This window comes from Plecotus auritus (genome assembly GCF_963455305.1).
Source record: "Plecotus auritus genome assembly, chromosome: 7".
NCBI classification, from domain to species: Eukaryota; Metazoa; Chordata; class Mammalia; order Chiroptera; family Vespertilionidae; genus Plecotus; species Plecotus auritus.
This window is the reverse complement of record NC_137774.1, coordinates 145,659,784-145,684,731: the sequence shown is the minus strand read 5'-3', so window position 1 is coordinate 145,684,731 and position 24,948 is coordinate 145,659,784. Positions and strand designations below refer to the sequence as shown.

Below are 24,948 nucleotides of genomic sequence, written 5' to 3'. Positions count from 1 at the left end.
TATGGAGCCTGCTCCCTACTAAAGCTCTTAAAATGAGAGGCTTCTTATTTCAGTACTGTAGCCTGGAGGGATCAGCCAGTTACACTGGACCTGTACATGGAGGGGACAGTGATTTTTCCTTCCTGAAAGAGATACTTATTCTAGTTTTGGATTTGCTCTTCCCAATATCATTTTATCAGCACTATCATTCTTAGAATTGTTGAATTCCTCACATACTTCCAGGATACCCCACACAATATTATTTCTGATCAAGGAACTTACTTTATGGCAAAAAATGCAACTGCGATGCCTGTGGGATTCACCACTTTTATATAACCCATCACCCATAGAAGCATGGTCAGGTGATGACTCAGTTATGATATCAGCTACAATACACCTTGTGAGGGTGAAGTGTAGTCCTAAAAGATGCAGTATATGCTCTGAGCGAGTGCTCAACACAGTATACGTGTCACTTTACTGAATCTTAATTAAAATAAAAAAAACTGGCTGTTAAGAAACACAAGATAATGGAGGGACATTTGAACACCTCCTGAATATTTAATATAAAAAAGTATTGTGTGAGATGATACTGTGGTTATGATGATAAAGTCTTTATCTTCTAGAGGTATAAATAATTATGAATAAAATGATATGATTCTAGATTTGCTTCAAAAAAATTCTCAGACTGTGTGGGTAAAGATGAAACAAGATTAGTTATAATTGACTAGAAGCCTGGTGCACAAAATTCATCCACTTGTGGGGGGTCCCCTCAAGCCCGGCCTGTGCCCTCTTGCAGTCCAGGAGCCCTCAGGGGATGTCCAACTGCTGGCTTAGGCCCGCTCCCCGCAGTCAGACATCCTTAGCGCTGCCGCGGAGGCGAGAGAAGCTCCCGCCACTGCCTCTGCGCTCGCCAGCCGTGAGCTCCCCCTGTGGGAGCGCACTGATCACTAGGGGGCAGCTCCTGCGTTGAGCATCTGCCCCCTGGTGGTCAGTGCGCGACCAGTTGTTCCGCTGTTTGGTCAATTTGCATATTAGCCTTTTATTATATAGGATAGTTGTTAAGCTGGGCGATGGGTATATATTACTTTCCATTATATTACTCTCTACTTTTGTATGTTAGAAATTTTCCATAAGATAAAAGTTAACAGAAGACGACTTCAACTGTATGAAGATAGGACCAGCATAAGTTCCAATTCCTTAAGGTGAAGGTTTGGATCATAATACCAGCTTAAGGACTTTGAACATTTGTGCTGCTACCTGAAGAATGAGAACATGAAGAAAGAAAGTCTTAAGTGCCAGTTCTGGCCTTGAGACAGCTACAAAAATAAAAGTAATATAGTACCTACCCATATTTTCTTTCTTTCTATGTCATATGTAGATATACTTATATATACTTTAATTAATTTAATTTCCCTTCTTTCCTCTCTCTTAACTCCATTAATTTATATAGGTTAACTATACAATTGAGCCCAGAGGTTGCATAATATTGATACAAGATCATGTAAAACTAGTGGAAAAATGGACATTATCTTGAACTGGAGTTGGATGTGGTAACTAACTAGACCAGGGGTGGGCAAACTTTTTGACTCAAGGGCCACAATGGGTTCTTAAACTGGACCGGAGGGCCGGAACAAAAGCATGGATGGAGTGTTTGTGTGAACTAATATAAATTCAAAGTAAAGGAGCGGAGGGGAGAGCAAGAGAACCCTCCGCTCTTTCAGCTCCGCGGGCCGGATAGAACAGCCAAACGGGCCGGATCCGGCCTGCGGGCCATAGTTAGCCCACGGCTGAACTATACTTAGGGTCATCACCCTTTGGGGAAGAGGATGATACATTTTGGTCATATAGTGAATACATGTATTAGGTTAGGCTGAAACTTTTTGTCCCTCCCCCAAACCCCCAAAAAAGGAAGGGTAAGCATGGGAAGAAAGATGTATATGGATGTTAAACAGCCAAATGGGTGGATTGTAATGGACACGTGCTCTTTTCTTGGCTGCTGAGTATGAGTATGCAAACTCCACCTGTTTGGGGGAAATCCCCTTTGTTTTATTGAATGGCAGGACCCTGCCTCTTATTACAGAAAGCAAGGGGCTCCATTCTCGTTTCCTTCCCCTTGACAGCAAGGGCATGGGCATGTGTCTCGAACTTCATCAATCTTGCCTGGGACTCTAAAACTCTAGCCAGTAATAAACATAAATCCCAGAGATAGTCAGCTATTATTCATAGCTGTGGAGTTTAGACTCTGTGTTGGTGACATGTAGCTGAAATGAGATTGTTCCTGTGGAATAACCTTGATGGTGTTCCCTATCCTATTTTCTCCTGCTTTTGCTCATTTTCTACATTTAATTCTTCCAACTTCCTGCCAGGTATGTGAGAAACTAATTATCTTTCCAATATATTTCTTTTTTAGCCAATATCCCAATAAATTTCTGCTTAAGATAAGAAGAATTAAGTTCTATTTACTTCTAAGAATCTTGATCTACAAGGAGATACTCCAGTTTTAAACAAAACAAATCTTTAATGTGGTGATCACAAAAGCTCATTTATATTTTAAATAGAAAATGTTTTCAATTTAAAATAGGACAAAATATTCTATTATTCCCTTACTATGTATGATCTGTTATTCTCATTCACATTTAATAAGAATTTTCGTAGAGGAAAAAAGCCTTTTTGGTGCTCAACAACAAATACATTAAGTAAAGCTAAAATAAATATCAGGAAACCATCTAAGCCACATTAACTCAACAACAATTTTTACTGAAATTATTTTTTAAAGTTCGTTTATAAAGTCTTTGGATATAAATATGCTACTTTAAATCATTTTGTAAAGATGCTCACTATAAGCCTATGTAATACTTTAAAAGACAGTGAATCCAAAGTAAAGCAAAAGGCTGATACACTAAGCATTTACCTGACTTTACACACCAGAAAAGCAGATCATAGTCTTCATGGAATAACATTATATGGCATGTGGTATATATATAAATACTATTTTGTTATATAACAAATTAAACAATGTTAAATGTTATCTAAGATAAAACAAGATAAAAATGAATTTAATTAATATGACTTCCCTACACTTAAGAATTTAGATTTTTTTTTGAAAGTAGTGAAGACTATAAAATAAGTTTTATAAGAAACCACATTTCAGAGTATTTTAGATGGTAGCTTGCTTTGTTCTAAGTTTCCCTGTAACTATATATTACTTTCCATTCACATAGTGGCTTTATAGTTTCCAGTGTGCTTTTTGAAAGATAGCATTTCATTTAAATAACATTTCACTTCTCACAGAAACCTTGTAAGAACAATCTGAGGCTCAGAGAAATATTTCCTAAGTCTATATTTCCAAAATGAAGCACCAGAGCCAAGAAACAATCATCAATCTCCTAAACATTTCATGGACTCACAAACCTCTTCTAACGCCTTGGGAACAACTTTATTACAGAGTGGTTGTTATATTAATGTTCATGACTTTTTCCTCTTAAAAGCATTTTCTCAACACCTATTCCTTCTGTAAATTCAAAGGTCTTTTCAACATCAGATCAGATACAGGTGACAAGAAGTGACCATTATGAACAAATAAAACATTTTATTAAAACCACAAAACATTTTGTTAAAGCCTTAAAAATAATTCTCACAAGCCTGGAAAGACAGTAAAGAATAGTCAGAAAATTCAAGACAAAGAGAGGTATGTTTTTACTAGTAAGTTAGGAAGCTTTAAGTAAGTAGAGAGGTAAGAGGGCTGTGTGTACATGTGCGTGCCTGTTTGATGTGGGACTGCCAGTATATTCATTGCTTCTAACCATTAATCTTTTTGTTCTATTAATAACAACTGAAAAATCTAATTTGTGTTTATAATTAGCTGAGAGACTCATAAATAACTCTTACTCTAAGAGGTACTAAAAGCTAATAGCTCGGTGAGGCGTGCTACATAAGTAGAGAATAAAAAATCACATAATCAAAAGTTTTTAAATAAAATCCTTTTGAGAAATGATGTTTTGGGAAAGTCTCATTAAAAACATCTACACCTGAATTTGTTATTATTTTTTAAGAAAATGTCAAGGAATACCCAAGTAAATACATCATGTGAACAAGTTGATTGAGACATTCAATCATATGACTGCTATTTTCATAGTTTGCATTTGATGCAAAAAAAACACTCAACTTTTTATAAATTAATGAATTACATTTTTAATACACACCTGTCAACAGAACACACTGCTTTACATGTGTAACAAGGTTGTCTGCTGGAGTTCTCAAGGTCATAAAGTACAATCACACCATCTGAACCACCTGATAACATGCTAATAATAAAAAAATTAACATTTATCATTTTATGTAGTTCAATTATTTATGTTTACATATTTCTGAAAATTACTGATCTTTAAAAACCCACATATATTATGCCCACAAATACCAAGTAAAGATTAATCTAGACTTCAATAAACTAAATTTTCTTAATCTATTATTTACAGAATGAATATGAAAAGATTCATTGTGATCATTTAAAATTTACCTTCATGATACCACAAAGAAAGGACAGTAGAAACACGATAGCAAAAGATATTTCTTACTAGAAAGTAAAATATTACAAAGTAATTTTAAATGTCCTAATTATAATTGTGCTAAATAGAAATGGAATCAGATAGACTACCTGATTATTACTGATGCCAGCTAGCTATATGATCCTGGGCAAGTTACTTTACCTGTTTCAGTCTTCAAACATTTTAGAAAAGGGGGACAGTTTCACCTAAATCATAAAGTTGATGTAAATATAAAAGTAATATGCAAAGTACCTTATATATTGCCTGGCAAAAAAATGGTGATCAATAAATGTTAGATTCTTTCCATTATGAACATTTTTACTCAATTCATTCAACTTTGAGACCTGCAATATGCTAGGCCAGTGGTCGGGAAACTGTGGCTCTGTTGACTAATGAGTTTGCCGACCACTGACCTAGACTTTCAATTCCAATAATTACAGGCTGTTGTTGTTCCTTGTGATTAAGCCCCTATCCCAGTGGTCGGCAAACTCATTAGTCAACAGAGCAGCAAACCGCGACTTGCGAGCCAGTGTGGCTCGCGAGCCACAGTTTGCCAACCACTGTCAAGGCACTCTGCTAATACAACTGTGAACAAGATAGGCATGATTCCTGTCTTCACAGAGTTTAAAATCTAGTAGGGAAGAGATACAGATCTATGAAGTTATATATCTATATAAAGTATTGCTATTTGCTAATATTATTGCTCATCATCAATCCTCATGTTGCTGACTATTCATTCTGGTTCTTTAATTTTATTCTCTGGTAGATTCCCAAGAACCATATTCCCTGAATTCTTGTACTTTATTGACAATTTGTATGTCCTTAAAAATCTGACTGGATATAAAATCTTTGACTCACATTTTATTTCCTTGAACACCTTAGATAAGAAATTTCATTTCTTTGGATAAAGCCCAAAATATGTAAATATTTGCTAACATTATAATTTTCTTTCCCTTACATATAATTTCAGATCTTATTTCTTCTAGGAAAGTCTTCTTGGATTATGGTTTTAATATTTATTCTGTTCTTTTCCTTTGGGTCCCTTCTCAGGGAACTCCTATTGTATATGTGGTGGAACTCTTTGCCTGTCATCTATACATGTCTCTTTTAAATCCTTTTCCTTTCTCCATTTCTTTCTTTTTTAAATTTATCTTTATTGTTGAAAGTATTACAGATGTCCTCCTCTTTTCCCCCATTGACCCCCTCCATCCCAGACCTTGCCACCCCAGGCCTCCATTTCTTTTTTATTTAACACTAGAGGCCCGGTGCACAGCATTCATGCACTAGGGGAGGGGAGGGGTCCCTCAGTCTGGCCTGCGCCCTCTCGTAGTCTGGGACCCCTCGGGGGATGTCTGACTGCCGGCTTAGGCCTGCTCCCCTGACTGCTGGTTATGTTAGAGCAGGCCTAAGCCAGCAGTCGGACATACCCCAAGGGGTCCTTTGCACTGCTGTGGAGGCAGGAAAGGCTCCCGCCACCTCCGCTGCACTTGCAAGCCATGAGCCCAGCTTCTGGCTGAGTGGCACTCCCTGTGTGGGAGCACACTGACCACCAGGGGGCAGCTCCTGTGTTGAGCGTCTGCCCCTTGGTGGTCAGTGCACATCATAGCGACCGGTTGTTCCGCCATTAGGTGGATTTGCATATTAGGGTTTTATTATATAGTTTTTCTCCTTCTTTCCAACTTCACCTAAGGCCGTGGTCGGCAAACTGTGGCTCATGAGCCACATACGGCTCTTTGGCCCCTTGAGTGTGGCTCTTCCACAAAATACCACGGCCTGGGCGAGTCTATTTTGAAGAAGTGGAGTTAGAAGAAGTTTAAGTTTAAAAAATTTGGCTCTCAAAAGAAATTTCAATTGTACTGTTGATATTTGGCTCTGTTGACTAATGAGTTTGCTGACCACTGACCTAAGGCATTATATCTTATATGTATTTGCTTGTGTTCCCTATGCTTTAGTCTTCATTTCTGAAACATTTTTATTTCTAATGTTTCTTGAATCTGATCATCTCATTTCTGAGTTTTTCTAATTACAACTTATGTTATTCTTTCATATACTGTATCTTTTTATTTTTTTAAAATATATTTTATTGATTTTTTACAGAGAGGAAGGAAGAGGGATAGAGAGTTAGAAACATCGATGAGAGAGAAACATCGATCAGCTGCCTCTTGCACACCCCCTACGGGGGATGTGCCCGCAACCAAGTTACGTGCCCTTGACCAGAATTGAACCTGGGACCTTTCAGTCCACAGGCTGATGCTCTATCCACTGAGCCAAACCGGTTTTGGCATACTGTATCTTTTTGAAATGACTTTTAGTTTTGAAATATTAGGTTAAAGTTCTCATTGCTTTATTAGCATACTAGAGGCCCGTTGCATGAAGATTCATGCAATAGGCCTTCCTTCCCCTGGCTGCTGGCACCCGTTTTCCTCCAGCATCCTGGACCCAGGCTACAGCGGAGCCAAGCCTTCAGCCTTCAGGCTTGGCTCCGGCTGCAGCAGAGCCTTCAGTCTTCACTCCATGCCTGCATATGCAAATTAACCTGCCATTTTGTTGGGTTAATTTGCATACTCACTCCTGGTAGGCTATTGGGCATCACGGAGGTATGGTCAATTTGCATCTTTCTCTTTTATTAGTGTAGATCTTTCTGGCACAACTGTGTGATCTTTGGTGCATAACTTTTGCTTAGTCTCTTTGTTCTTATAATAATTTTGTATGTAATTTGACTTTAATCTGTTCTTTTGCTCATTTTTACATAAAATTAATTTTCTTAAATTTTTAGAAGGGAGACTTGGTTTAGAACATTAATATTTTCTACCTCTAGAGCATTTTCTTCTTTTTTGTAAGATGCTCAAAATATGGCAGCTTACTTTCAGAGATTTTTTGGTTCTGTTACCTCTTACACATTTATCTGGGCCATCTTTTTCCTTTGTTCTAGTGTCCCTATATTACTTAATTTAGATTTTATTCCAAGTAGTTTTCCTCAGTATAGGGTTCTGTCCTACAGGAGATCTGTAGTTGATTAGCTAAAGAGATATAAGGCCAAGACGCTCCAGCTCCACAGGTCTGTGAACCCTTCGAACATTCAGAATATGCCATCCTCTCCCACTTTCAGCTGCTGTAGTCAAACTGCCTTGCTGAGTTTTCAACTGACTGCTGGTTATGTTAGTTATCAGGTCTATTTGATGCCCCAATGCTTTTAATTGCCTTCCCTGGTATACATGCTGATACCACACAGATCTTGCAGTTACATGTATCAGTTTATTCCCACTCATTCACACCTTGTGGCTTGTAAGGATACTTCCTCACTTATACTTATTATAAGTATTATACATTGGGTTTGATCTTGCCATCTTTAGTTTCTTTGCTATTTAAAGTACTTGTCCATAAAGAGTTTGTGCCAGAAATGAACACTCTTCACTGAGAAAGTCTTGCTACAAAAAAAATCTCAGCTCATCTAATCTGTGTGCTTAGTGACATAGTAGATTTACATTCGGTACAAGCTCCTTATCTTGTGGTGAACCAGTTACAAAGGGTTCATGAAATAGCAGCATGTCTTAAGTAGCACTGATTTACAGACTTGTTGTAAGAAAAATTCAATACCCATTTGTAGAACAATTAGGTTAATTTAAAAGCAGTTCTTCAAAGTTCTTTGATCAAAGAGTTCTAAAGTCCAACTGATGGTGAGCAATAGTTGTTTTTTTTATTCATTAGCTTCATTACATTTGTAGTTTTTACTCTAATTATGTCTATACAGAAATATTTATAAATTTTAACAACTACAACTTTTAATTTGGTTGATAAAGTGTTGCAGCTTGTTTGGATACATGTGAGTTACATGTGTTCTACAACCAATTTCAAAAACCTTTATGCTTTATATTTGAGCTTTGTGAAATGCACTTTTTTAAAATCACAGCACTACATGTATTATAACAACAAAAACAAACAAATGTTTTTAAAGTTGAACTCTTAAACTGAATTTAAATGGTATTTACAATAATGCCAAATGTTTCATCTTTGCTAGAATGACTTCCAAAAGCTTGATTCCAGTAATTGGATGAAAAAACTGAATTATTACCGGAATTGACTGTACTTGAACTACATGATGGCATGGACATTATTTAACAGTAAGATTATTATTATGTAATAGAGTAAACCCAAAGAGATACAGCTTCACGTTTTTATATGGAAAAGATAATCTGGTATTACAGAGAAATAAAATTAATTAAAAGAATTGAGAAGGTATAAAAGAAAAATTGAGATTTACAGAATGATATGCAAATGTACTCTATGCAGTTGCACCTATTAAAATGTTATTTTCAGGCTGATGTCTTAAAATAACTTCTAACTTTGGAAATATATACTTCTTTACCAGATTTGTGTATCCTGGTTTTCATTCTAGTTTTCAGTGAATTCATTACAGCTCTTGTGGTGGTTGGTAAATATTAACAAGTATTTAGAGCAAGTTTCATGTACATTGGTTTTCTTAAGAAAAAGAATATCAGTATTTAATTTTCCATTAATATACAATTTGTTTTTTATTTCTCTCTTTGCTGCCAAAAGGGTCTGATACAAAATACAAGTCTTAGCAAACAATGAAATAAATAGATGTAGATTTTTACCACACAATGAAGGGGGAAACCATTGCAGTGAGAATCCTGACTTCTCTTTATATGCTCTGCAAAAAGATTCCTAAGCTTATATTTCTCACACATATAATCTAGAATTTCCCACATTTCTCAATGACTCTGTCAGCTGGTAGCCTACTGGCTTCGTGTATTTCACAGATCAAACAACTGATCATTATCCCACATGGCTGACTGGAGAATCTATACTAAATATTCTTCCACCAGAATCCAGGACCAAAAGAAATTAGCTGTTCATATTTGCATTATTTTATAAGCAAATTCCCCACAGCTGTCCTTGAATGGAAGGTGTTATGTTAAGCCTTAAAAAGGTCAGGAAAAAGACAAGAGTTATCACTGGTCATCTTTTAGATTTAACCATGTGCTTAAGTGAGGATTTGTTCACTCTTCATGTTTCTCATACACTACCATGTGAGGCCAGGACAGAAGATGGAAATAAAAAATAAAATTCTATCAAACCTTCCTTGGCTTATTTTAATGTTAATAATATTAATAATAATAATACTTCATTATATATATGCTACACATAAGACACGATAAACTTTCCTTTAGTTACTTCTACACTTGTTATAATTAACTAGAGGCCCGGTGCATGAATTCATGCACCAGTAGGGTCTCTCGGCCTGGCCTGCAGAATCGGGCCGAAACCAGCTCTCTGACATCCCCTGAGAGGCCCCAGATTGCAAGAGGGTGCAGGCCAGGCCGAGGGACCCCACTGGTGCATGATCAGGGGAGGTTGGCCAGCCAGGGAGGGACCACAGGAGAGCTCCAGGGTGTGTCCGGCCCGTCTCAATCAGTCCCGATCGGCCAGACCCCAGCAGCAAGCTAATCTACTGGTCAACTGTCTGCAGCCTGATAGTCAGTGCACATCATAGCTAGTGGTTGAGCGGCCTTAGCATATTATTATGCTTTCATTGGTTGAACGGATGACCGGACACTTAGCATATTAGACTTTTATTATATAGGATAGACTACATGAAGGGTTTTGAACTTTCCTGTAGTCATGTGGGGGTCAAGATGAATTTTAAGTGGGGTAATGACATGTTCTGATTTGCATTTTTCCAAGCACTTCAGTTGTTGTGTGGGAAATGGACCAAACGGTATAAAAGTATAGGTAATAATGCTTTGGATTAATAGGAATAATGGCAACCAGTAATGATATGCCAGGTCCTATGCTAATCATCCTATATAATAAAAGCCTAATATGCTAAGTGTCTAGTTGGCCGTTCAACCAATCAAAGCATAATATGCTAATGATATGCTAAGGCCTCTCAACCGCTTGCTATGACGTACACTGACCACCAGGAGGCAGATAGTCAACCGGTCGACCAATCGCTATGACATGCACTGACTACCAGGGGGCAGACGCTCCAACCCATAGGTTAGCTTGCTGCTGGGGTCCGGCCAATCAGGACTGAGCAAGATGGGCCGGACATGCCCAGGAGCCCTCTCGCGGTCCCTCCCTGGCTGGCCAACCTCCTGCATCCCTCCCTGGCCCCGATCGTGCACCAATGGGGTCTCTCGGCCTGGCCCGCACCCTTTTGCAATCCGGGACCTCTCGGGGGATGTCCAAGAGCTGGTTTCCGCCCGACGGCAGAACGACCGGTTGCTATGATACACACTGACCACCAGGGAGCAGACGCTCAATGCAGGAGCTGCCCCCTGGTGGTCAGTGCGCTCCCAAAGAGGGAGCACTGCTCAGCCAGAAGCTGGGCTCATGGCTGGCAAGTGCAGCAGCGGTGGTGGGAGCCTCTCCTGCCTCCACAGCAGTGCTATGGATGTTGGACATCCCCCGAGGGCTCCCAGACTGCGAGAGGGTGCAGGTCGGGCTGAGGGACGCCCCCACCCGAGGGCATGAATTTCGTGCACTGGGCCTCTAGTGTTATATATATAATCTCAATGAATTTTCACAATAAACTTGTTGGTATTATTGTTCCCATTTTATAGCTAAGGCTATTAAGAATTAGAAAAGTTAGATAAATTGCTCATGGTCACCCAGCTGATAAGTTGTCACACAGCTAATAAGTGGTAAAACCAAATAAAAGTCTGGTTTGCTTAAAACTTAATGTTTTAAAATATACTTTTACTTTTTAATATTTCCCCCCCATCAGTCTTCTTGAGAGTAGCAACTACAGTTACATATCCCAATACTTAAACACTTTCTGAGTTAAAAATGAATATATTTATATTAAAGTAGTTTGGAAATGTCTATCTGGCAAAATTTTGTAGATATGAAGCTCTGTATTTATTTAAAATTAGTAATACCAGATTAAAATTTTACAACTTAAAATTTTTACTAATATTTATGAACCTTTACATAATTAATCTGAAAGCAATATTTTACTGCTTCTCACTTAGAAAGAAAAATGTATAAACTTACTATCTCCCTTCAACAGGTTCAATGTCCAGGCTGTTAACTCCATTGCTGTGGATCCTTTCAACATCTCTGTCTTTGTTTAACTCCAGTCCCAAAACCCTTTAAAAAAATATAAAAATTAAACAAGGGGGGAAAAAAGATAAAATTAAACAATAAGAAAATAATTCAAACATAAAAAATGTCCTTAATCTTACTAAGATTACATATAGTACAAAAATCACAAGTAGGCCCTGGCCAGGTGGCTCAGTTGGTTGGATCATCCCAAACGCCAAAAAGGTTACAGGTTCACTCTGATCAGGGCACATACCTAGGTTGTGGGTTCAATCCAGTGTTTCTCACATACATATTTCTTTCTTTCTCTCTCTCTCCACACTTTTCTATCTCTCTAAAACCAATAAAGACATCTTTGGGGGAAGGGGGGACTTAAAAAAATGCAAGTAATGCTTAAGTCTCTTTCTATCAGACATCCAAAAGTCTTTATGGATTTTTAAAGACCTTACACAAATTTTTAAAATATCAAAATACTAACAATTATATGTAAAGAATTTTTCCTTAAGTACTATCTTAAACTTAATTTATATAGGTTTCAAATGTGGGTTTCTATGTTACAAGATCTGTATATTATTATACCATGTGCTCACGACCCAAGGTCAAATCTTCTACTGTCACCATATATTGGGACCCCCTTAGTCCCTAAGCCTTTCCCGCTGACAACCACCACACTGCTGTTTGTGTTCATGAGTTTCAGTTTTATATCCCACATATGAATGAAATCATATGGTTCTTAGCTTTTTCTGACTGACTTATGTCACTTAGCATAATGTTCTCAAGGTCTATGCACGTTGTTGCAAATGGTGTTATTTCATCCTTCCTTATGCCTGAGTAGTAGTCCATTGTGTATATGTGCCACATCTTCTTTATCCAGTCCTTTAAACTTAATTCAAAGAGTGTATTTTATTAAATTTTTATTCAGATATTTAGAGACAAATTTTCATGAAAATTTAAATTGATAAATTCAGCTGAGGACACCTAGTGGACAAAAGCTTAAATTACAGTATGTTAAATAAATTCCAGGAGCATTTCTTATGCCTTAGGTGTAAATATAAAATGAGTATGTTTAACTCAACAATTAGGCACATTTAAATAAAGCCAATTAAATATTTATAAATAAAATTAATAAGTACTCTCATAAATTAAGATGAATGAAATTTCTGATATTCCATAACTGTAAACCATCGTTATTCTGGTCAGGCTATTAAGATTAAATGAGTTAATACATAAAAAGTGCTCATTACAATGCCTAGACATAGTAAGTGCCTAGTGAATGTTAACTATTAAAATTTGTCTCAATCTCTTGCATGTTAAAAATAATTTACATTAATTTAACCAGAATGATTTCTAAATTCATTATTGATGAATATGATGCTAATTTATACAAAATGTTTATCCCACCAAATTAATCAGGTTTTTTTTAAAACAATGCAGTTTTAGAAAAGTTTCAAAGTGGTATTTTTATAGCAGTACTGATAATTTAAAGCATTTTGGATATCATTTTAGCAGTAGCAAGTTGATTTAAAGATATACATGGCCCTTTGTCTTCTGGAAGACAGTTTAGCCTTAGGTTCACTTACTACTTCTCTGACCTTGCCCAATAACAATAACAGTTAATATTAAAAGCCTGCTATTTAATGACATTGTAATCAGTGGTAATAGTAAGTGTAATAAGTGGTAATCCTAACTGGTAGATTTCCTAGATAGTAGATTATATTATTAAATGCTTTTCCTGAATTTTAAACTAAGATATAAGTAATTTTCCCAAGGTCATTCATCTAATTAGCTGAACTGCATCTGAACTCTGACTTTTTTTTTCTCCAGATCACCATGCTGTCCTGACATTTCTGAATTTCCACCAGAAAATAGTTTTTCCCATTGAAATTCCATTTCTTCTTAAAATATTTTTCCATTTGACGATTATTCAAATTATGACAGTAATATGTGTTTCTTGTAACAAGTAAAATATCAAATAAACATGTGCAAAGATAATCCATCATCCCTTCCTTGAATTCTCTTCTAACAATGAGAAACATGGCTTTCATTATCATTAATGTATTTATTTATCTGGTCAGTCCCCCTGTATATAACTAATCTCCCATCATCACTACCATCCCCTTTGCCAACAAGGATGCTACTCAGGAGGCTTGGGCTTTGATTTCTGCTCCCCCAAACACCCTTATCACCTTGAGCTTGTGAGTTCCCACACTCAGACTACCTCCTTAGGCTCGGAAATATCACTCCGGGCCAACCTAATTCCTGATTGGAAGCCTACCTCTACCCAACCTAAAGACTTTAGGACTGAATTGTTTGGGAACTATGAGAGATCAAAATGAAGGGAAAGTGGGAGGGTAATACTGTAAGATAGGGAAAGAGTGGTGAGGTGTGTGTGGAAGGAGGCAAGGTGTGCAAAAAAAAAAGAGTTAATATAGCAGGTCTGAAACTGCTATCCTTAGAAAGGCTTTCTTGCAAGATTGGATCTTGCCTGGTTTCTGGGATGAGAATGGTTCACTGGATGAGGATGGTTCACTGTGCCTAAACTATTTAGAGCAAACAATATGCTTTATGTTGAATACCTGCTTTCCTTCTGGGAGGCTGGAATTTGTATACATTCTAGCTACATGCGTGTACATACACGGAATTTTGATACATGCTCCAAAAGAAGAGTAAAGCCGAGTTTGGTAAGAGGAAAGTGATAGATAATAAGGCCAGAAAGTATGAGGCAAGGCTAACACAGCTATTTGTCCAATTTTTAACTGGCCTATTAGAAAAAAGAGTAATGTTTTCTATACCTTCGTGTGGACTCCGCTCTTTGTAGGTGAAGAGGGTCGTCCAATCCGGCTTGTCGCGCCGACAAAAACCCTAGCATCCCGTTCTTCTGCGCGAGTACGTACACTGGCCGCGGCCATGACAGAGCTCGGGGGCGGGGCTCTAACAACGGATCCTCCCATTGGTAGAGCCAGGAAACCATCTGACCAATGGTGAGCGCCGTTACTTGGAGGGCATGAGGCCAGTGGGAGTTCTCGGGCTGGTGGGCGGGGCGTTCTTGTTAATGTCGCGGTGGATTCTGCATCAGCTCACGCTGGGATCTGGGGGGCCGAGATGGGTTGGTCTCAGGATTTGTTCCGCACCGTGTGGAGAGCGCTGTCCAAGGAAGTGAAGGAGCTAGTGGGCACAGACCAGTTCGGGAACAAATACTACTATATCCCGGCGTACAAGAACTGGAGAGGTGAGATGACAGCGAGGGCAGCGGTGGCGCGATCAGTACGTGGGCGGAAAGTAAGGGCGCCTCGTAAACTAAAGCAACGTGCGACACGTGTGATGTCACCTGAGGGGACAATCCGAGTTCGTTCGCCCCGCCACCCCTTCACCTTGGTGATTTTCACTGACCGCTTTCGTGCCGCGGCCCGGCCCGGCCCGGCCCGGCCCGGCCCGGTGTGTGCCAGCCGTCGGTGCGCCGCAGCCCTTGGTCTGTGCGCCGGCCAGACCCCCGCGAGCTCGGCACACCCCCGTCTCTCCCCGCGCGGCAGCCACGCGGGCATCTGACGCCCTAGTGTTGGTCCTTGCCTTTGGGCGACGTAGACGGGGACAAGTCCACGGAGGTCTTTTAGCCAAGGTCCTCCGAGGGGAAAAAAAGTGGCCTTTCCTCCTCCCGTGCCCCGTTGGGACCGGCCCGAGTTGGTGTAATGGAAGGGGAGTATTGCTCTGACCTTTTTTTCAGTAGCTCGGGACTGTCTCCATGGGCACCTTCCTTACAACCAAAACCTATCAAAAGTATGTCAGTGCACACTAACCGAGTGGAAAAGAGATCCCCACAAGGCTCCACGTTACCTTTCCTGCCAGTTTTCAGTCCAAGGCCCTGTTGAGCTCACTTTACAGTACGTGGCTCTAAATCGGGAGTTTTCTGTATAGAATTCGTGCGAAGTACTTAGTGAAATTTGAGGAATTAGGGGCGTTCCTGTCCGCTGAAATCACATCATCTAGCTAGCAGTAGTCATAACCTCTTCTCTGGGGGCCCCACACCGCGATGCAAAAGATCTTAGGCTCTGAGGTAAAAAAGGCTTGGTTTAGAATGTCAACTTTAAGATCTAAGAGTTGAGGGATCGTGGCGTATTTGTCCTCCACAAGTCTCAGCCTCTTCACTTCCAAGTTAGAAATGTTAATAATAACCATTATATTGAGAAGCAGTAAGACTTACCCAAAATTGTGTTCAATTCATTTCTCATAACTCTTGACAAAGGGAATTGCTTTTTCCTTCCTCATACAGCACATATAAAGTGCATTCTGTGATTTATCACTCAAAATTGTTTGCCTAGCCTTTTTCTGTAACTTAGTCTAATATTTTAGATGTTTCTTCCCTAATGAGCTGCTAAACTCTTTCAGGGCAAGGAATAGCTCTTTTTCTAAAAAGCCCACGGAGAAGCCAGCAGAGTGAATTCTATGGCAGATTTTAAGCAGAGATATTTCTTTTCTATAAGTTATCAGTAACGTTTAAAAATACGCAAAACATCAGATTGACTTGTAATTGAAGTATAATTTACATTCAGTAAATTTTATACTTTTTGGTGTATGGTTTTATGATTCTTGAAAAATGCTTAGAGTCATGTAACTATCATTGCCACAATCAAGATACAGAACAGTTCCTTCACCCCACCCCCACCTGCACCTGGCAAATTCCCTCCTACCCCTTAGTGCTTCATTCCCTCACCCCACACCCAGACCTTGGCAACCATTGATCTGTTCTATGTCCCTGTGGTTTTGTCTTTTCTAGAATATCATATAAATGGAATTATATGGGTGTAGTCTTTTGAATCTAGTTTATTTCACATAGCACAATGCAGTTGAATTTCATCTTGTGTCAGTTGTTCCTTTTTATTACTAAATAGTATTCTACTCTTACTTTTCCTAATACTGAGCTAAAGCTGATGTTCCCAAAATGGAATTGATTGGCTGGAAAGGCAGAGATAGCAGTGGTTAAGGTAACAGTGATGCCTGCTATTTATTTATTTATTTATTTATTTATTTTACATTTTATTTTTTTTATCCTCACCTGAGAACATGTTTCCTTGGTTGTCCCATAATGCTGTTATTTATTGATTGATTTGTTTACTTATTTTTGCAGTTTGTATAAATTGAACTTCTTTACTTTTTGATTGCTAATATGTTTTTAAGCCTCTTGTAATTTATAGGTTCTCTCTTTATGATGATTCCCTCCTCCCTGCCCAACACACAAACCTCTGCTTTTTTATTAGTGGATGTTGGAAAAAAAGCTACTTTTTAAAAGATATTTTAAATATATTTTTATTGATTTCAGAGAGGAAGGGAGAGGGAGAGAGAGAGAGAAACATCAATGATGAGAGAGAATTATGGATTGGCTGCCTCCTGCCCACCTACTACCGAGGATCAAGCCTTCAACCCAGGCATGTACTCTTGACCAAAATCGAACTCAGGACCCTTAGTCCCCAGGTTGACACTCTATCCATGGAGCCAAACCAGCTAGGGCAAAAACTATTTCTTTTTTAAAATTTATTTATTGATTTTAGAGAGGAAAGAAGAGAGTGAAACATCAGTTTGATGTTTCACTTATTTATGCATCATTGGTTGATTCTTTTATATCCCCTGACCGGGGATCTGCAATCTTGGTATATCAGGGATAATGCTCTAACCAACTGAGCTACCAGAATGGGATGCTACTTCTTTTTTAAAAAAATAATGCCATTAACCCATTCATATTTGTTGTAATAAGTGGTAAACTTAGTCTTACTTTAATAATCTTGATTTTTATGTTTTTTGTTAATTATGTTCTCTTATTTTTGAGTACCCTCCTTAGATGTGTTTTGCAGCACAGCCTCCATTTTACTTGAAATTGGCTATTTTTATCAAGTGAGGTCTGAGTGAATGCTACAGCCTGTGTCTTCCTACAGGGCTCTGATAGAATTTCTCTGGGAAAACTGTACTCAGTACTTAGGATGCCTTCACTTTCAGCCGCTGCAAATGGGAATCTTAAGTGTCAGTATCAAGTCAGAGTTGTAGCCTTTGAGAAAGGGGGACAGAGCTCACTGGGATACTTAGCACATGCTATTGTTAAGAGTCTTTTGTTTTTCTTTTAACTTTCTTTTGTGACATCTTACAAGCAGTTCATATTAGTGATAGCTAAAACTCCCTGTGGGGGCACTGGTGGCATTTCCAAATTCCTTTGACTTGACTCTTACCACTTGTTTACCCATTGCTCTCAGTCCTGCTGCTCTAAGCTTAGGATTTTCTCAAACCTTCTTTTTGAGAAACCCATATAGATTCTTTCCAGTGTAGCCCATATGTCTGTGCTGATTCACAGGCTAGTCAGCACTGCTGAGTTTGCCTTCCATCTCATCCTGTATCATTTATTGTTTTTCTCATGTGACAATTTTATTTAGCACTGCTTTATGCAAAACATATTCATTTTATGTATCTTAGATTTATTGGCCTCAGTTTCTGACCTATTAGTACCTTTTTTAAAAATAAGTCTTTATTGTTCAAATTATTACAGTTGTTCCTCTTTTTTCCCCCCAAAGCTCCCCTCCACCCGGATCCCACCCCACCCTCTGCCCTTACCACCTCCGCCACTGCCCTCACCCATAGGTGTACGATTTTTGTCCAGTCTCTTCCCGCACCCCCCATTCCCCCTCCCCCACCCCCAAGAATTGTCAGTCCACTCCCTTCTATGCCCCTGATTCTATTATATTCACCAGTTTATTCTGTTCATCAGATTTTTTATTCACTTGATTTTTGGATTCACTTGTTGATAGATATGTATTTGTTGTTCATAATTTTTATCTTTACCTTTTTCTTCTTCTTCCTCTTCTTAAAGAATACCCTTCAGCATTTCCTATAATATTAGTTTGGTGGTGCTGAACTCCTTTAGCTTTTTCTTATCTGTGAAGCTCTTTGTCTGAACTTCAATCCTAAATGATAGCTTTGCTGGGTAGAGTAATCTTGGTTGTAGGTTCTTGCTATTCATCACTTTGAATATTTCTTACCACTCCCTTCTGGCCTGCATAGTTTCTGTTGAAAAATCAGCTGACAATCGATGGGTACTCCCTTGTAGGTAACTAACTGTTTTTCTCTTGCTGCTTTTAATATTCTCTCTTTGTCTTTTGCCCTTGGCATTTTAATTATGATGTGTCTTGGTGTGGTCCTCTTTAGATTACTTTTGTTTGGGGTTCTCTGTGCTTCCTGGATTTGTAAGTCTATTTCTTTCACCAGGTAGGGGAAGTTTTCTGTCATTATTTCTTCAAATAAATTTTCAATATCTTGCTCTCTCTCTTCTTCTGGCACCCCCATAATTTGGATATTGGTGCACTTGAAGTTGTCCCAGAGGCTCCTTACACTATCTTCATATTTTTGGATTCTTTTTTCTTTTTGCTTTTCTAGTTGGGTGTTTTTTGCTTCTTTGTATTTCAAATCTTTGACTTGATTCTTGCGATCCTCTGGTCTGCTGTTGGATCTCTGTATATTGTTCTTTATTTCAGTCAGTGTATGCTTAATTTCTAGTTGGTCCTTTTTCATATCCTTGAGGGTCTCACTAAATTTATCGGCGGTTTCTAGAAAATTCTTGAAAAACCTTATAACCGTGGTTTTGAATTCTATATCCAGTAATTTGCTTTCCTCCATTTCTTTCATTTGTGACCTATTTCTCTGTCTCCACATTTTGGCTGCTTCCCTGTGTTGATAGAGTGGCTTTGTGTGCTAGGTGTCCCATAGGGCCCAGTGGCTCAGCCTCCCCAGTTACCTGTGGTGGACACTCTTGGTGCACCCCTTTATGGGCTGTGTGCACAGTCTTGTTGAAGTTAAGTCTTGATTGTTGTTGGTATCACTGGGAGGAATTGACCTCCAGGCCCATTGGCTGTGAGATTTAGCTGTGTCTATGATGGGTGAACTTCTGTGCTGGAGACACCCTTATGAGGCAAGACTTGCTTCAGTGGGGCTTTGGTGCTCACTGAGTCTGCCCCCTGAGTGTGTCCCTTATGGATCTGAGAGGTTGTAATCTGTATGGTCCCACTCTGACCACTAGGTACACTGGCTCTTGTATCTCCAAGGAGGTGCAAATTTAGCCTCTGCCTGAGGCCACCCATCAGGAGCTACGGAGAGATCTGTAGATTCTTTTTCTTTCTTTGGGGTTTGGAGGTGCCCAGATGAGGCCCAGCTGTGAAGCAATACAAGCTGCTGTGGGGCCTTGGGCCTTCTTTTGGATGTTCTGGGTCTCTCTGACTCAGCTGCAGTTTGTTAGGTAATTTTAGATTTCAAAGGACCAAGCCATTCATATGCAAAAGCCTCTGCACACAGCTTGGGTAGGGCGGGGTCTCAGGGTGGAGCAAACAGCAATGGCTGACAGTCAGCCCTGCCCTAAGAGGCCCCTGGGTCTCAGTGTCCCTCGGTAATCGCTGCAAGCACCTCTGAGAGAAAGCCATGCTCGAGTTCCGCCCGATGCCAGACAGTCCAGTTTCCCCTCGTATGAGTCTGAGTCCCCAGAGTCTTGCCCAGAACTGGAGTTCAGAGAAGTCAGGAGCTTGTGTCTCTCTCCCGATTGAAAAAGACAACCACGTCCTCAGTTGCCAGCCCCTTTCAGCGCGCACATGCCTCCGTACCTCTGTACTTTACTTCTGCAACTCCTCTGAGTGTCAGTGTGCTTTTCTCTTTCCTTCTAGTTGTAGAATTTCCAGTCAGCCAGCCTTCCTGTGGTTCTGGATGATGTCCGTTTTGTCTTTTAGTTGTAGTTTTGAAGTGGTTGTGCGAGGCAGCAATTTCAGGTGTTTACCTATGCCGCCATCTTGGTTTCCGTGACTCTTAGTATCTTTATCTCTTTTACAGTTTAGCTATATACCCCCTTATATAGTACTAGAGGTCTGGTTCATGGATTTGTGCACTGGTGGGGGCTGTGGCCTGCGGTGATCGGCCCGCTGTGGGAGCATTGCTCATCCCGGTCAGCCAATGTGGGAGTGCACTGACCACCAGGGGGAAGCTCCTGCGGTGAGTGTCTGCCTCCTGGTGGTCAGAGAACATCATAGCGACTGGTCGTCCTGGTCGTTCCGCCATTTGGTCACTGGGCTTTTATATATATAGATAGATTCTTTAGTAAACTCAATAAGATTTGGGAAGATAAATAACATAAACATGAATCAGTGACTATTTTAGACTGAAGTTGCATATTTAATTTGAAACAAATTAGAAATATATTTTCTTCTCCATTTTGTTCTCAACTTAACATAGCCTCCAATCTTTTTAGTAATGCTCACATTAATAAAAGATAGCATACATTCAGTGTGAACTCTGATTGTTTCATGTATCTACAACAACCATATAACTAGATATTATTATCCTCATCTTAAACATGGGTGATTGTTTCGTTCTGAATGCTTAAATGAGAGTCATATATACATACCTGGGTACAGAGTAGGTACTCAAAAAACAGCTGTTAAATGAATTGAGATATTTATGGACCCAGAATTATAAAAATAAAAACAAAAATATTTTAAAACCATAGGAAATGATAAAGAAGTTGTTTTAGAAAATCTTAAATCAGGTGATTAAGATAGATAGATATTTTAAATTCTTACCTGAGGATGTGATTTTATTGATTTTTTTAGAGAGAGAGGAAGCGGGGAGAGAGAGAAACATCAATGTGAGAAAGAAACATTGATCAGTTGCCTCCTGTGTGTGTCTGGAATGGGAATGGAGCACACAGCCTTGGTATGTGCCCTGACCTGGTATTAAACCCACAACCTTTTGGTGAACAGGACCACACAATTGAGACACCTGGCCAAGGCAAGGTATATTTTTATTTATGATAAATAGGCCAAATTATTCTTCAGAGACTAAAATACTCTCATTAGAAATGAATGTCTTTTCCGTAACTTTTCTAGAGTGGTTCCTATTTGGACTTAGCTTAGTCAGTGACCTTCTAAGTTTAGTGTTATTGCTAGCATCAAACTTCTGTTAATATACCCAATCTAGGTTTTTTTTTTCCTTTTAGGATGAACATATCATCTAATAATTCAAAACCTGCATCATCCACTGTTATATGTACTTATAGAGCTGTTTTTGATGATGTCACCTCAACCTATTTGTATTTAGTATTTAAATATACTAAAACTTTAATAATTTAATATTTAATTAAGACATAGTTATTAAGGCCCTAGCTGGTATGACTCAGTGGATAGAGCATTGGCCGCGGACTAAAGGATCCCTGGTTAGAGACCTCAGTTGCAGGTTCGATCCCTGGCCCTGGTTCAGGGGTGTGTAAGAAGCAACCAATCCATGTGCCTCTCTCACATCAATGTTTCTCTCCCTCTCCCTCCCACTCTCCCTAAAAATCAATGGGAAAATATGCTTGGGTGAGCAAAAAACAAAAACAAAAAAAGGCATAGTTATTAAGAATTAGACAAATTAAATGGTCAAAATTATCAAAGTGTATCTTGTTTCAGTAGGTAATTGGAAGATCATGATACAGCTCCATTGAATGTGATAATTTTAACATTTAGTAAATAATGAAGACATTTTCGATTTTTCCAGTAGGTGGCAGAATTGTTTAAAAAATGAAGGTTGTCAGATTATTAAATATTTTTCTTCAAGCTGATTTAAGAGTAATCTTTTTTCTAAAATAATTGGATTTATATATATATATTTCCTCCAAATAAACCCTGCATTACTGCTTTATAACCTGCTAACTTTTAAGACAAGAATTTGAAAATGACACTATGAATTATTCCTAGTCAGTAATGCACAATGATGTAAGTGGCAATTGTATTTTGAAGAATTGAACAAAAAAATTAAAAAGCATGCATATAATTTTACCAACAGTAAGTAATATATTGTCTTTAGCTTTTAGTGAACATATAATCATCACTATGGACATCATCAAATTGATAGATTATCCTAAAATATCTTATTATTTTAGCTAAAACATGCCTTCTGTTCAGGGGTATCTAGAAAAAGTTGAACTTTCTTTAAAAATTTTGTGCAATATAAAATAATAATTATAAGCTTTAAAAAATATTTTTTTATTGATTTCAGAGAGGAAGGGAGAGGGAAAGAGAGATAGAAACATCAATGATGAAAGAGAAACATCGATCGGCTACTTCCTATACATCCCACACTGGGGATTGAGCCCACAACCCCAGCATGTGCCCTGACCAAGAACTGAACTGTGACCTCCTGGTTCATAGATTGATGCTCAATCACTGAACCATGCAGGCCGGGTTAAACTTTTTATATAGGTTGTGTCAGGGTTATCAGAAGGTTGTATTTTTTTCTGATCTTCATTTTAAAATTTCATTTCTTAATAGGGTTTTCCTCTGGGACCATTTCAGTTGCCTATTGAATTCCCTTAGATTGTGTGTGTATGCATGCCTATACTTCAATAGTTGTATTTTGGTGAAGGATAAATCCCTGGAGTTTTTTATTGCACTCCTATCTCACACTAGTAGAACCACATCTGTGTCATACCTTCATCCAAGAGAAAAACAGAAGGATAAAATGTGTTCACAGTCAAGCATGCCAATCCTTTATACTAGCTTTAAAATGAATTTAAGGAATCTTAATCTTGAATTCTGCCTTTCCCTGTCAAGGAAATATCAAACTTTTAGAGAAGAAATGTAAACTATTAATGAATGGGTGAATAAGCTATGTAATATCTATTTCTAAGTGAGGCTGGAAATATTTCATGTAAGAGAAAAATGGTACTTGTCCTCTTTTGCTTTGAGGATTTCATAATTGCTTTACATTGAGAATAGTAATGTCGATAACAATAAGAATGATAATAATAATTATTAAATACTGTGAATTAGACACCTTTCCTTGGACTTGTCATATTTACTGTATTGGTGGAAGAATTATAACTAATGAGAAAAATAATGTATCTAGTGTTGGTTTATCAAGGTCGTTTAGTGACGTACTCCATTTGTATTGTTTGCCTATTTGTATTTCTTTGCTTGGAACCCAGTTTCTCCCCGACAATGTAAATCATGTGAAACTGTTACTCAGCCCTCTTACTTTTCAAAGTACTGCTCAGTTCAATTCATTTCTGTTGCTATTAGTCACTCTGCAAGAATTACAAAATTGGGTTGACATGCTTGCTTTTGAGATTTGACAATTGAATGGGCTTAGGTAGAGAATTATCACAGAACCTTATTGCAGACTTCACTGTTTGATTGTTATAATAAATTTTCATTTTTACAAAATTACTTAGGAATGTACTAGTATACATTTTTTAAAATATGTTTTATTTTTATTTTGGAGAGGAAGAGAGAGATAGAAACATCAATGATGAGAGAGGGTCATGGATCAGCTGCCTCCTGCACACCCCCTACTGGGGATCGAGCCCGCAACTCAGGCATGTGCCCCTGACCAGAATCGAACCTGGGACCCTTCAGTCCGCAGGCCAGCGCTCTATCCTCTGAGCCAAACCGGCTAGGGCTTTAAAAAAAATAGTTGTGTAATTTTAACGCTGAAGAAGCTCTTCTTTCCTTTTGTCTTTATTGCCTTCAAGGTCACTGGTGCCTCCATCTTGTGGTCCAAGTGACCAATTGCACCCTTTGCCAGAGATTCTGATTAAGCTTTTCTTTCTCAGCTGAATATTTCATATAAAGTTATTTATTTTCTTTGGTTTGTTTATTAAAAAGCATAATTCTTTTTTAAAAAATTTCACCCAAGGATATGTTTTTATTAATTTTTTAGAGAGAGTGAAAGAGAAACATCCACCGGTTGCCTCCCATATGCATCCTGACTGGGGATCGAACCTACAACTTACGTATGTGCCCAACCAGGAATCAAACCCGAAACCTCTTGGTGTATGGGACGGCATTCCAACCAACTGAGCCACCCAGCCAGGGCTAAAAAACATTACTTTATATATATATTTTATTGATATTTTACAGAGAGGAAGGGAGAGGGATAGAGAGCCAGAAACATCGATGAGAGAGAAACATCGATCAGCTGCCTCCTGCACACCCCCCACTGGGGATGTGCCCGCAACCAAGGTACATGCCCTTGACTAGAATTGAACCCAGGACCCTTCAGTCCGCAGGCCGACGCTCTATCCACTGAGCCAAACCGGTTTCGGCTAAAAAACATAACTCTTAATAAACAAACATTGATCCAGACTTTCTAGCAGGGCTTTGCTATGAAAATCATCTTCTGTCTTTTCTATTTATTTTCTATCTTTCCCTCTTCATTATCTGCTCATTCTCAGAGAACAAACTGTGCTCAAAAGAGACCATTAAAGTGACCTGTTTAAGGATAAAGTATCTAGAAAAAGACCTAGTTTGATGGTGATAGTGGTAGTAGTAGTTGTGTGTGTGTGTGTGTGTGTGTGTGTGTGTAT

The 24,948-nt window shown here is 38.7% G+C and overlaps 2 protein-coding genes across 4 annotated transcripts in view; one reads left to right on the top strand and one right to left on the bottom strand.

Annotated features, from left to right (window-relative positions):
- Positions 1-14,530, bottom strand: part of ERCC8 (ERCC excision repair 8, CSA ubiquitin ligase complex subunit) — a 35,346-nt gene extending 20,816 nt beyond the window's left edge. The window contains exons 1-3 of one of the 2 annotated variants that reach the window (XM_080681539.1): positions 14,384-14,530; positions 11,544-11,639; positions 4,182-4,283 (exon numbers count right to left, since the gene is read on the bottom strand). In XM_080681539.1, the coding sequence (XP_080537665.1) occupies positions 4,182-4,283; positions 11,544-11,639; positions 14,384-14,460 (275 nt within the window). In that variant the 5' untranslated portion in view covers positions 14,461-14,530. The remainder of the gene's footprint in view (positions 1-4,181; positions 4,284-11,543; positions 11,640-14,383) is intronic. The other variant, XM_080681540.1, reaches the window with a different exon arrangement.
- Positions 14,531-14,603: 73 nt separating this feature from the next.
- The window catches only part of NDUFAF2 (NADH:ubiquinone oxidoreductase complex assembly factor 2), a 119,180-nt gene continuing 108,835 nt past the window's right edge, over positions 14,604-24,948 (top strand). The window contains exon 1 of one of the 2 annotated variants that reach the window (XR_013961284.1): positions 14,604-14,820. Coding sequence is in view for 1 of the 2 variants with exons in the window: in XM_080681776.1 (XP_080537902.1) it covers positions 14,694-14,820 (127 nt within the window). In the remaining variant the exon portion in view is untranslated. The remainder of the gene's footprint in view (positions 14,821-24,948) is intronic. The other variant, XM_080681776.1, reaches the window with a different exon arrangement.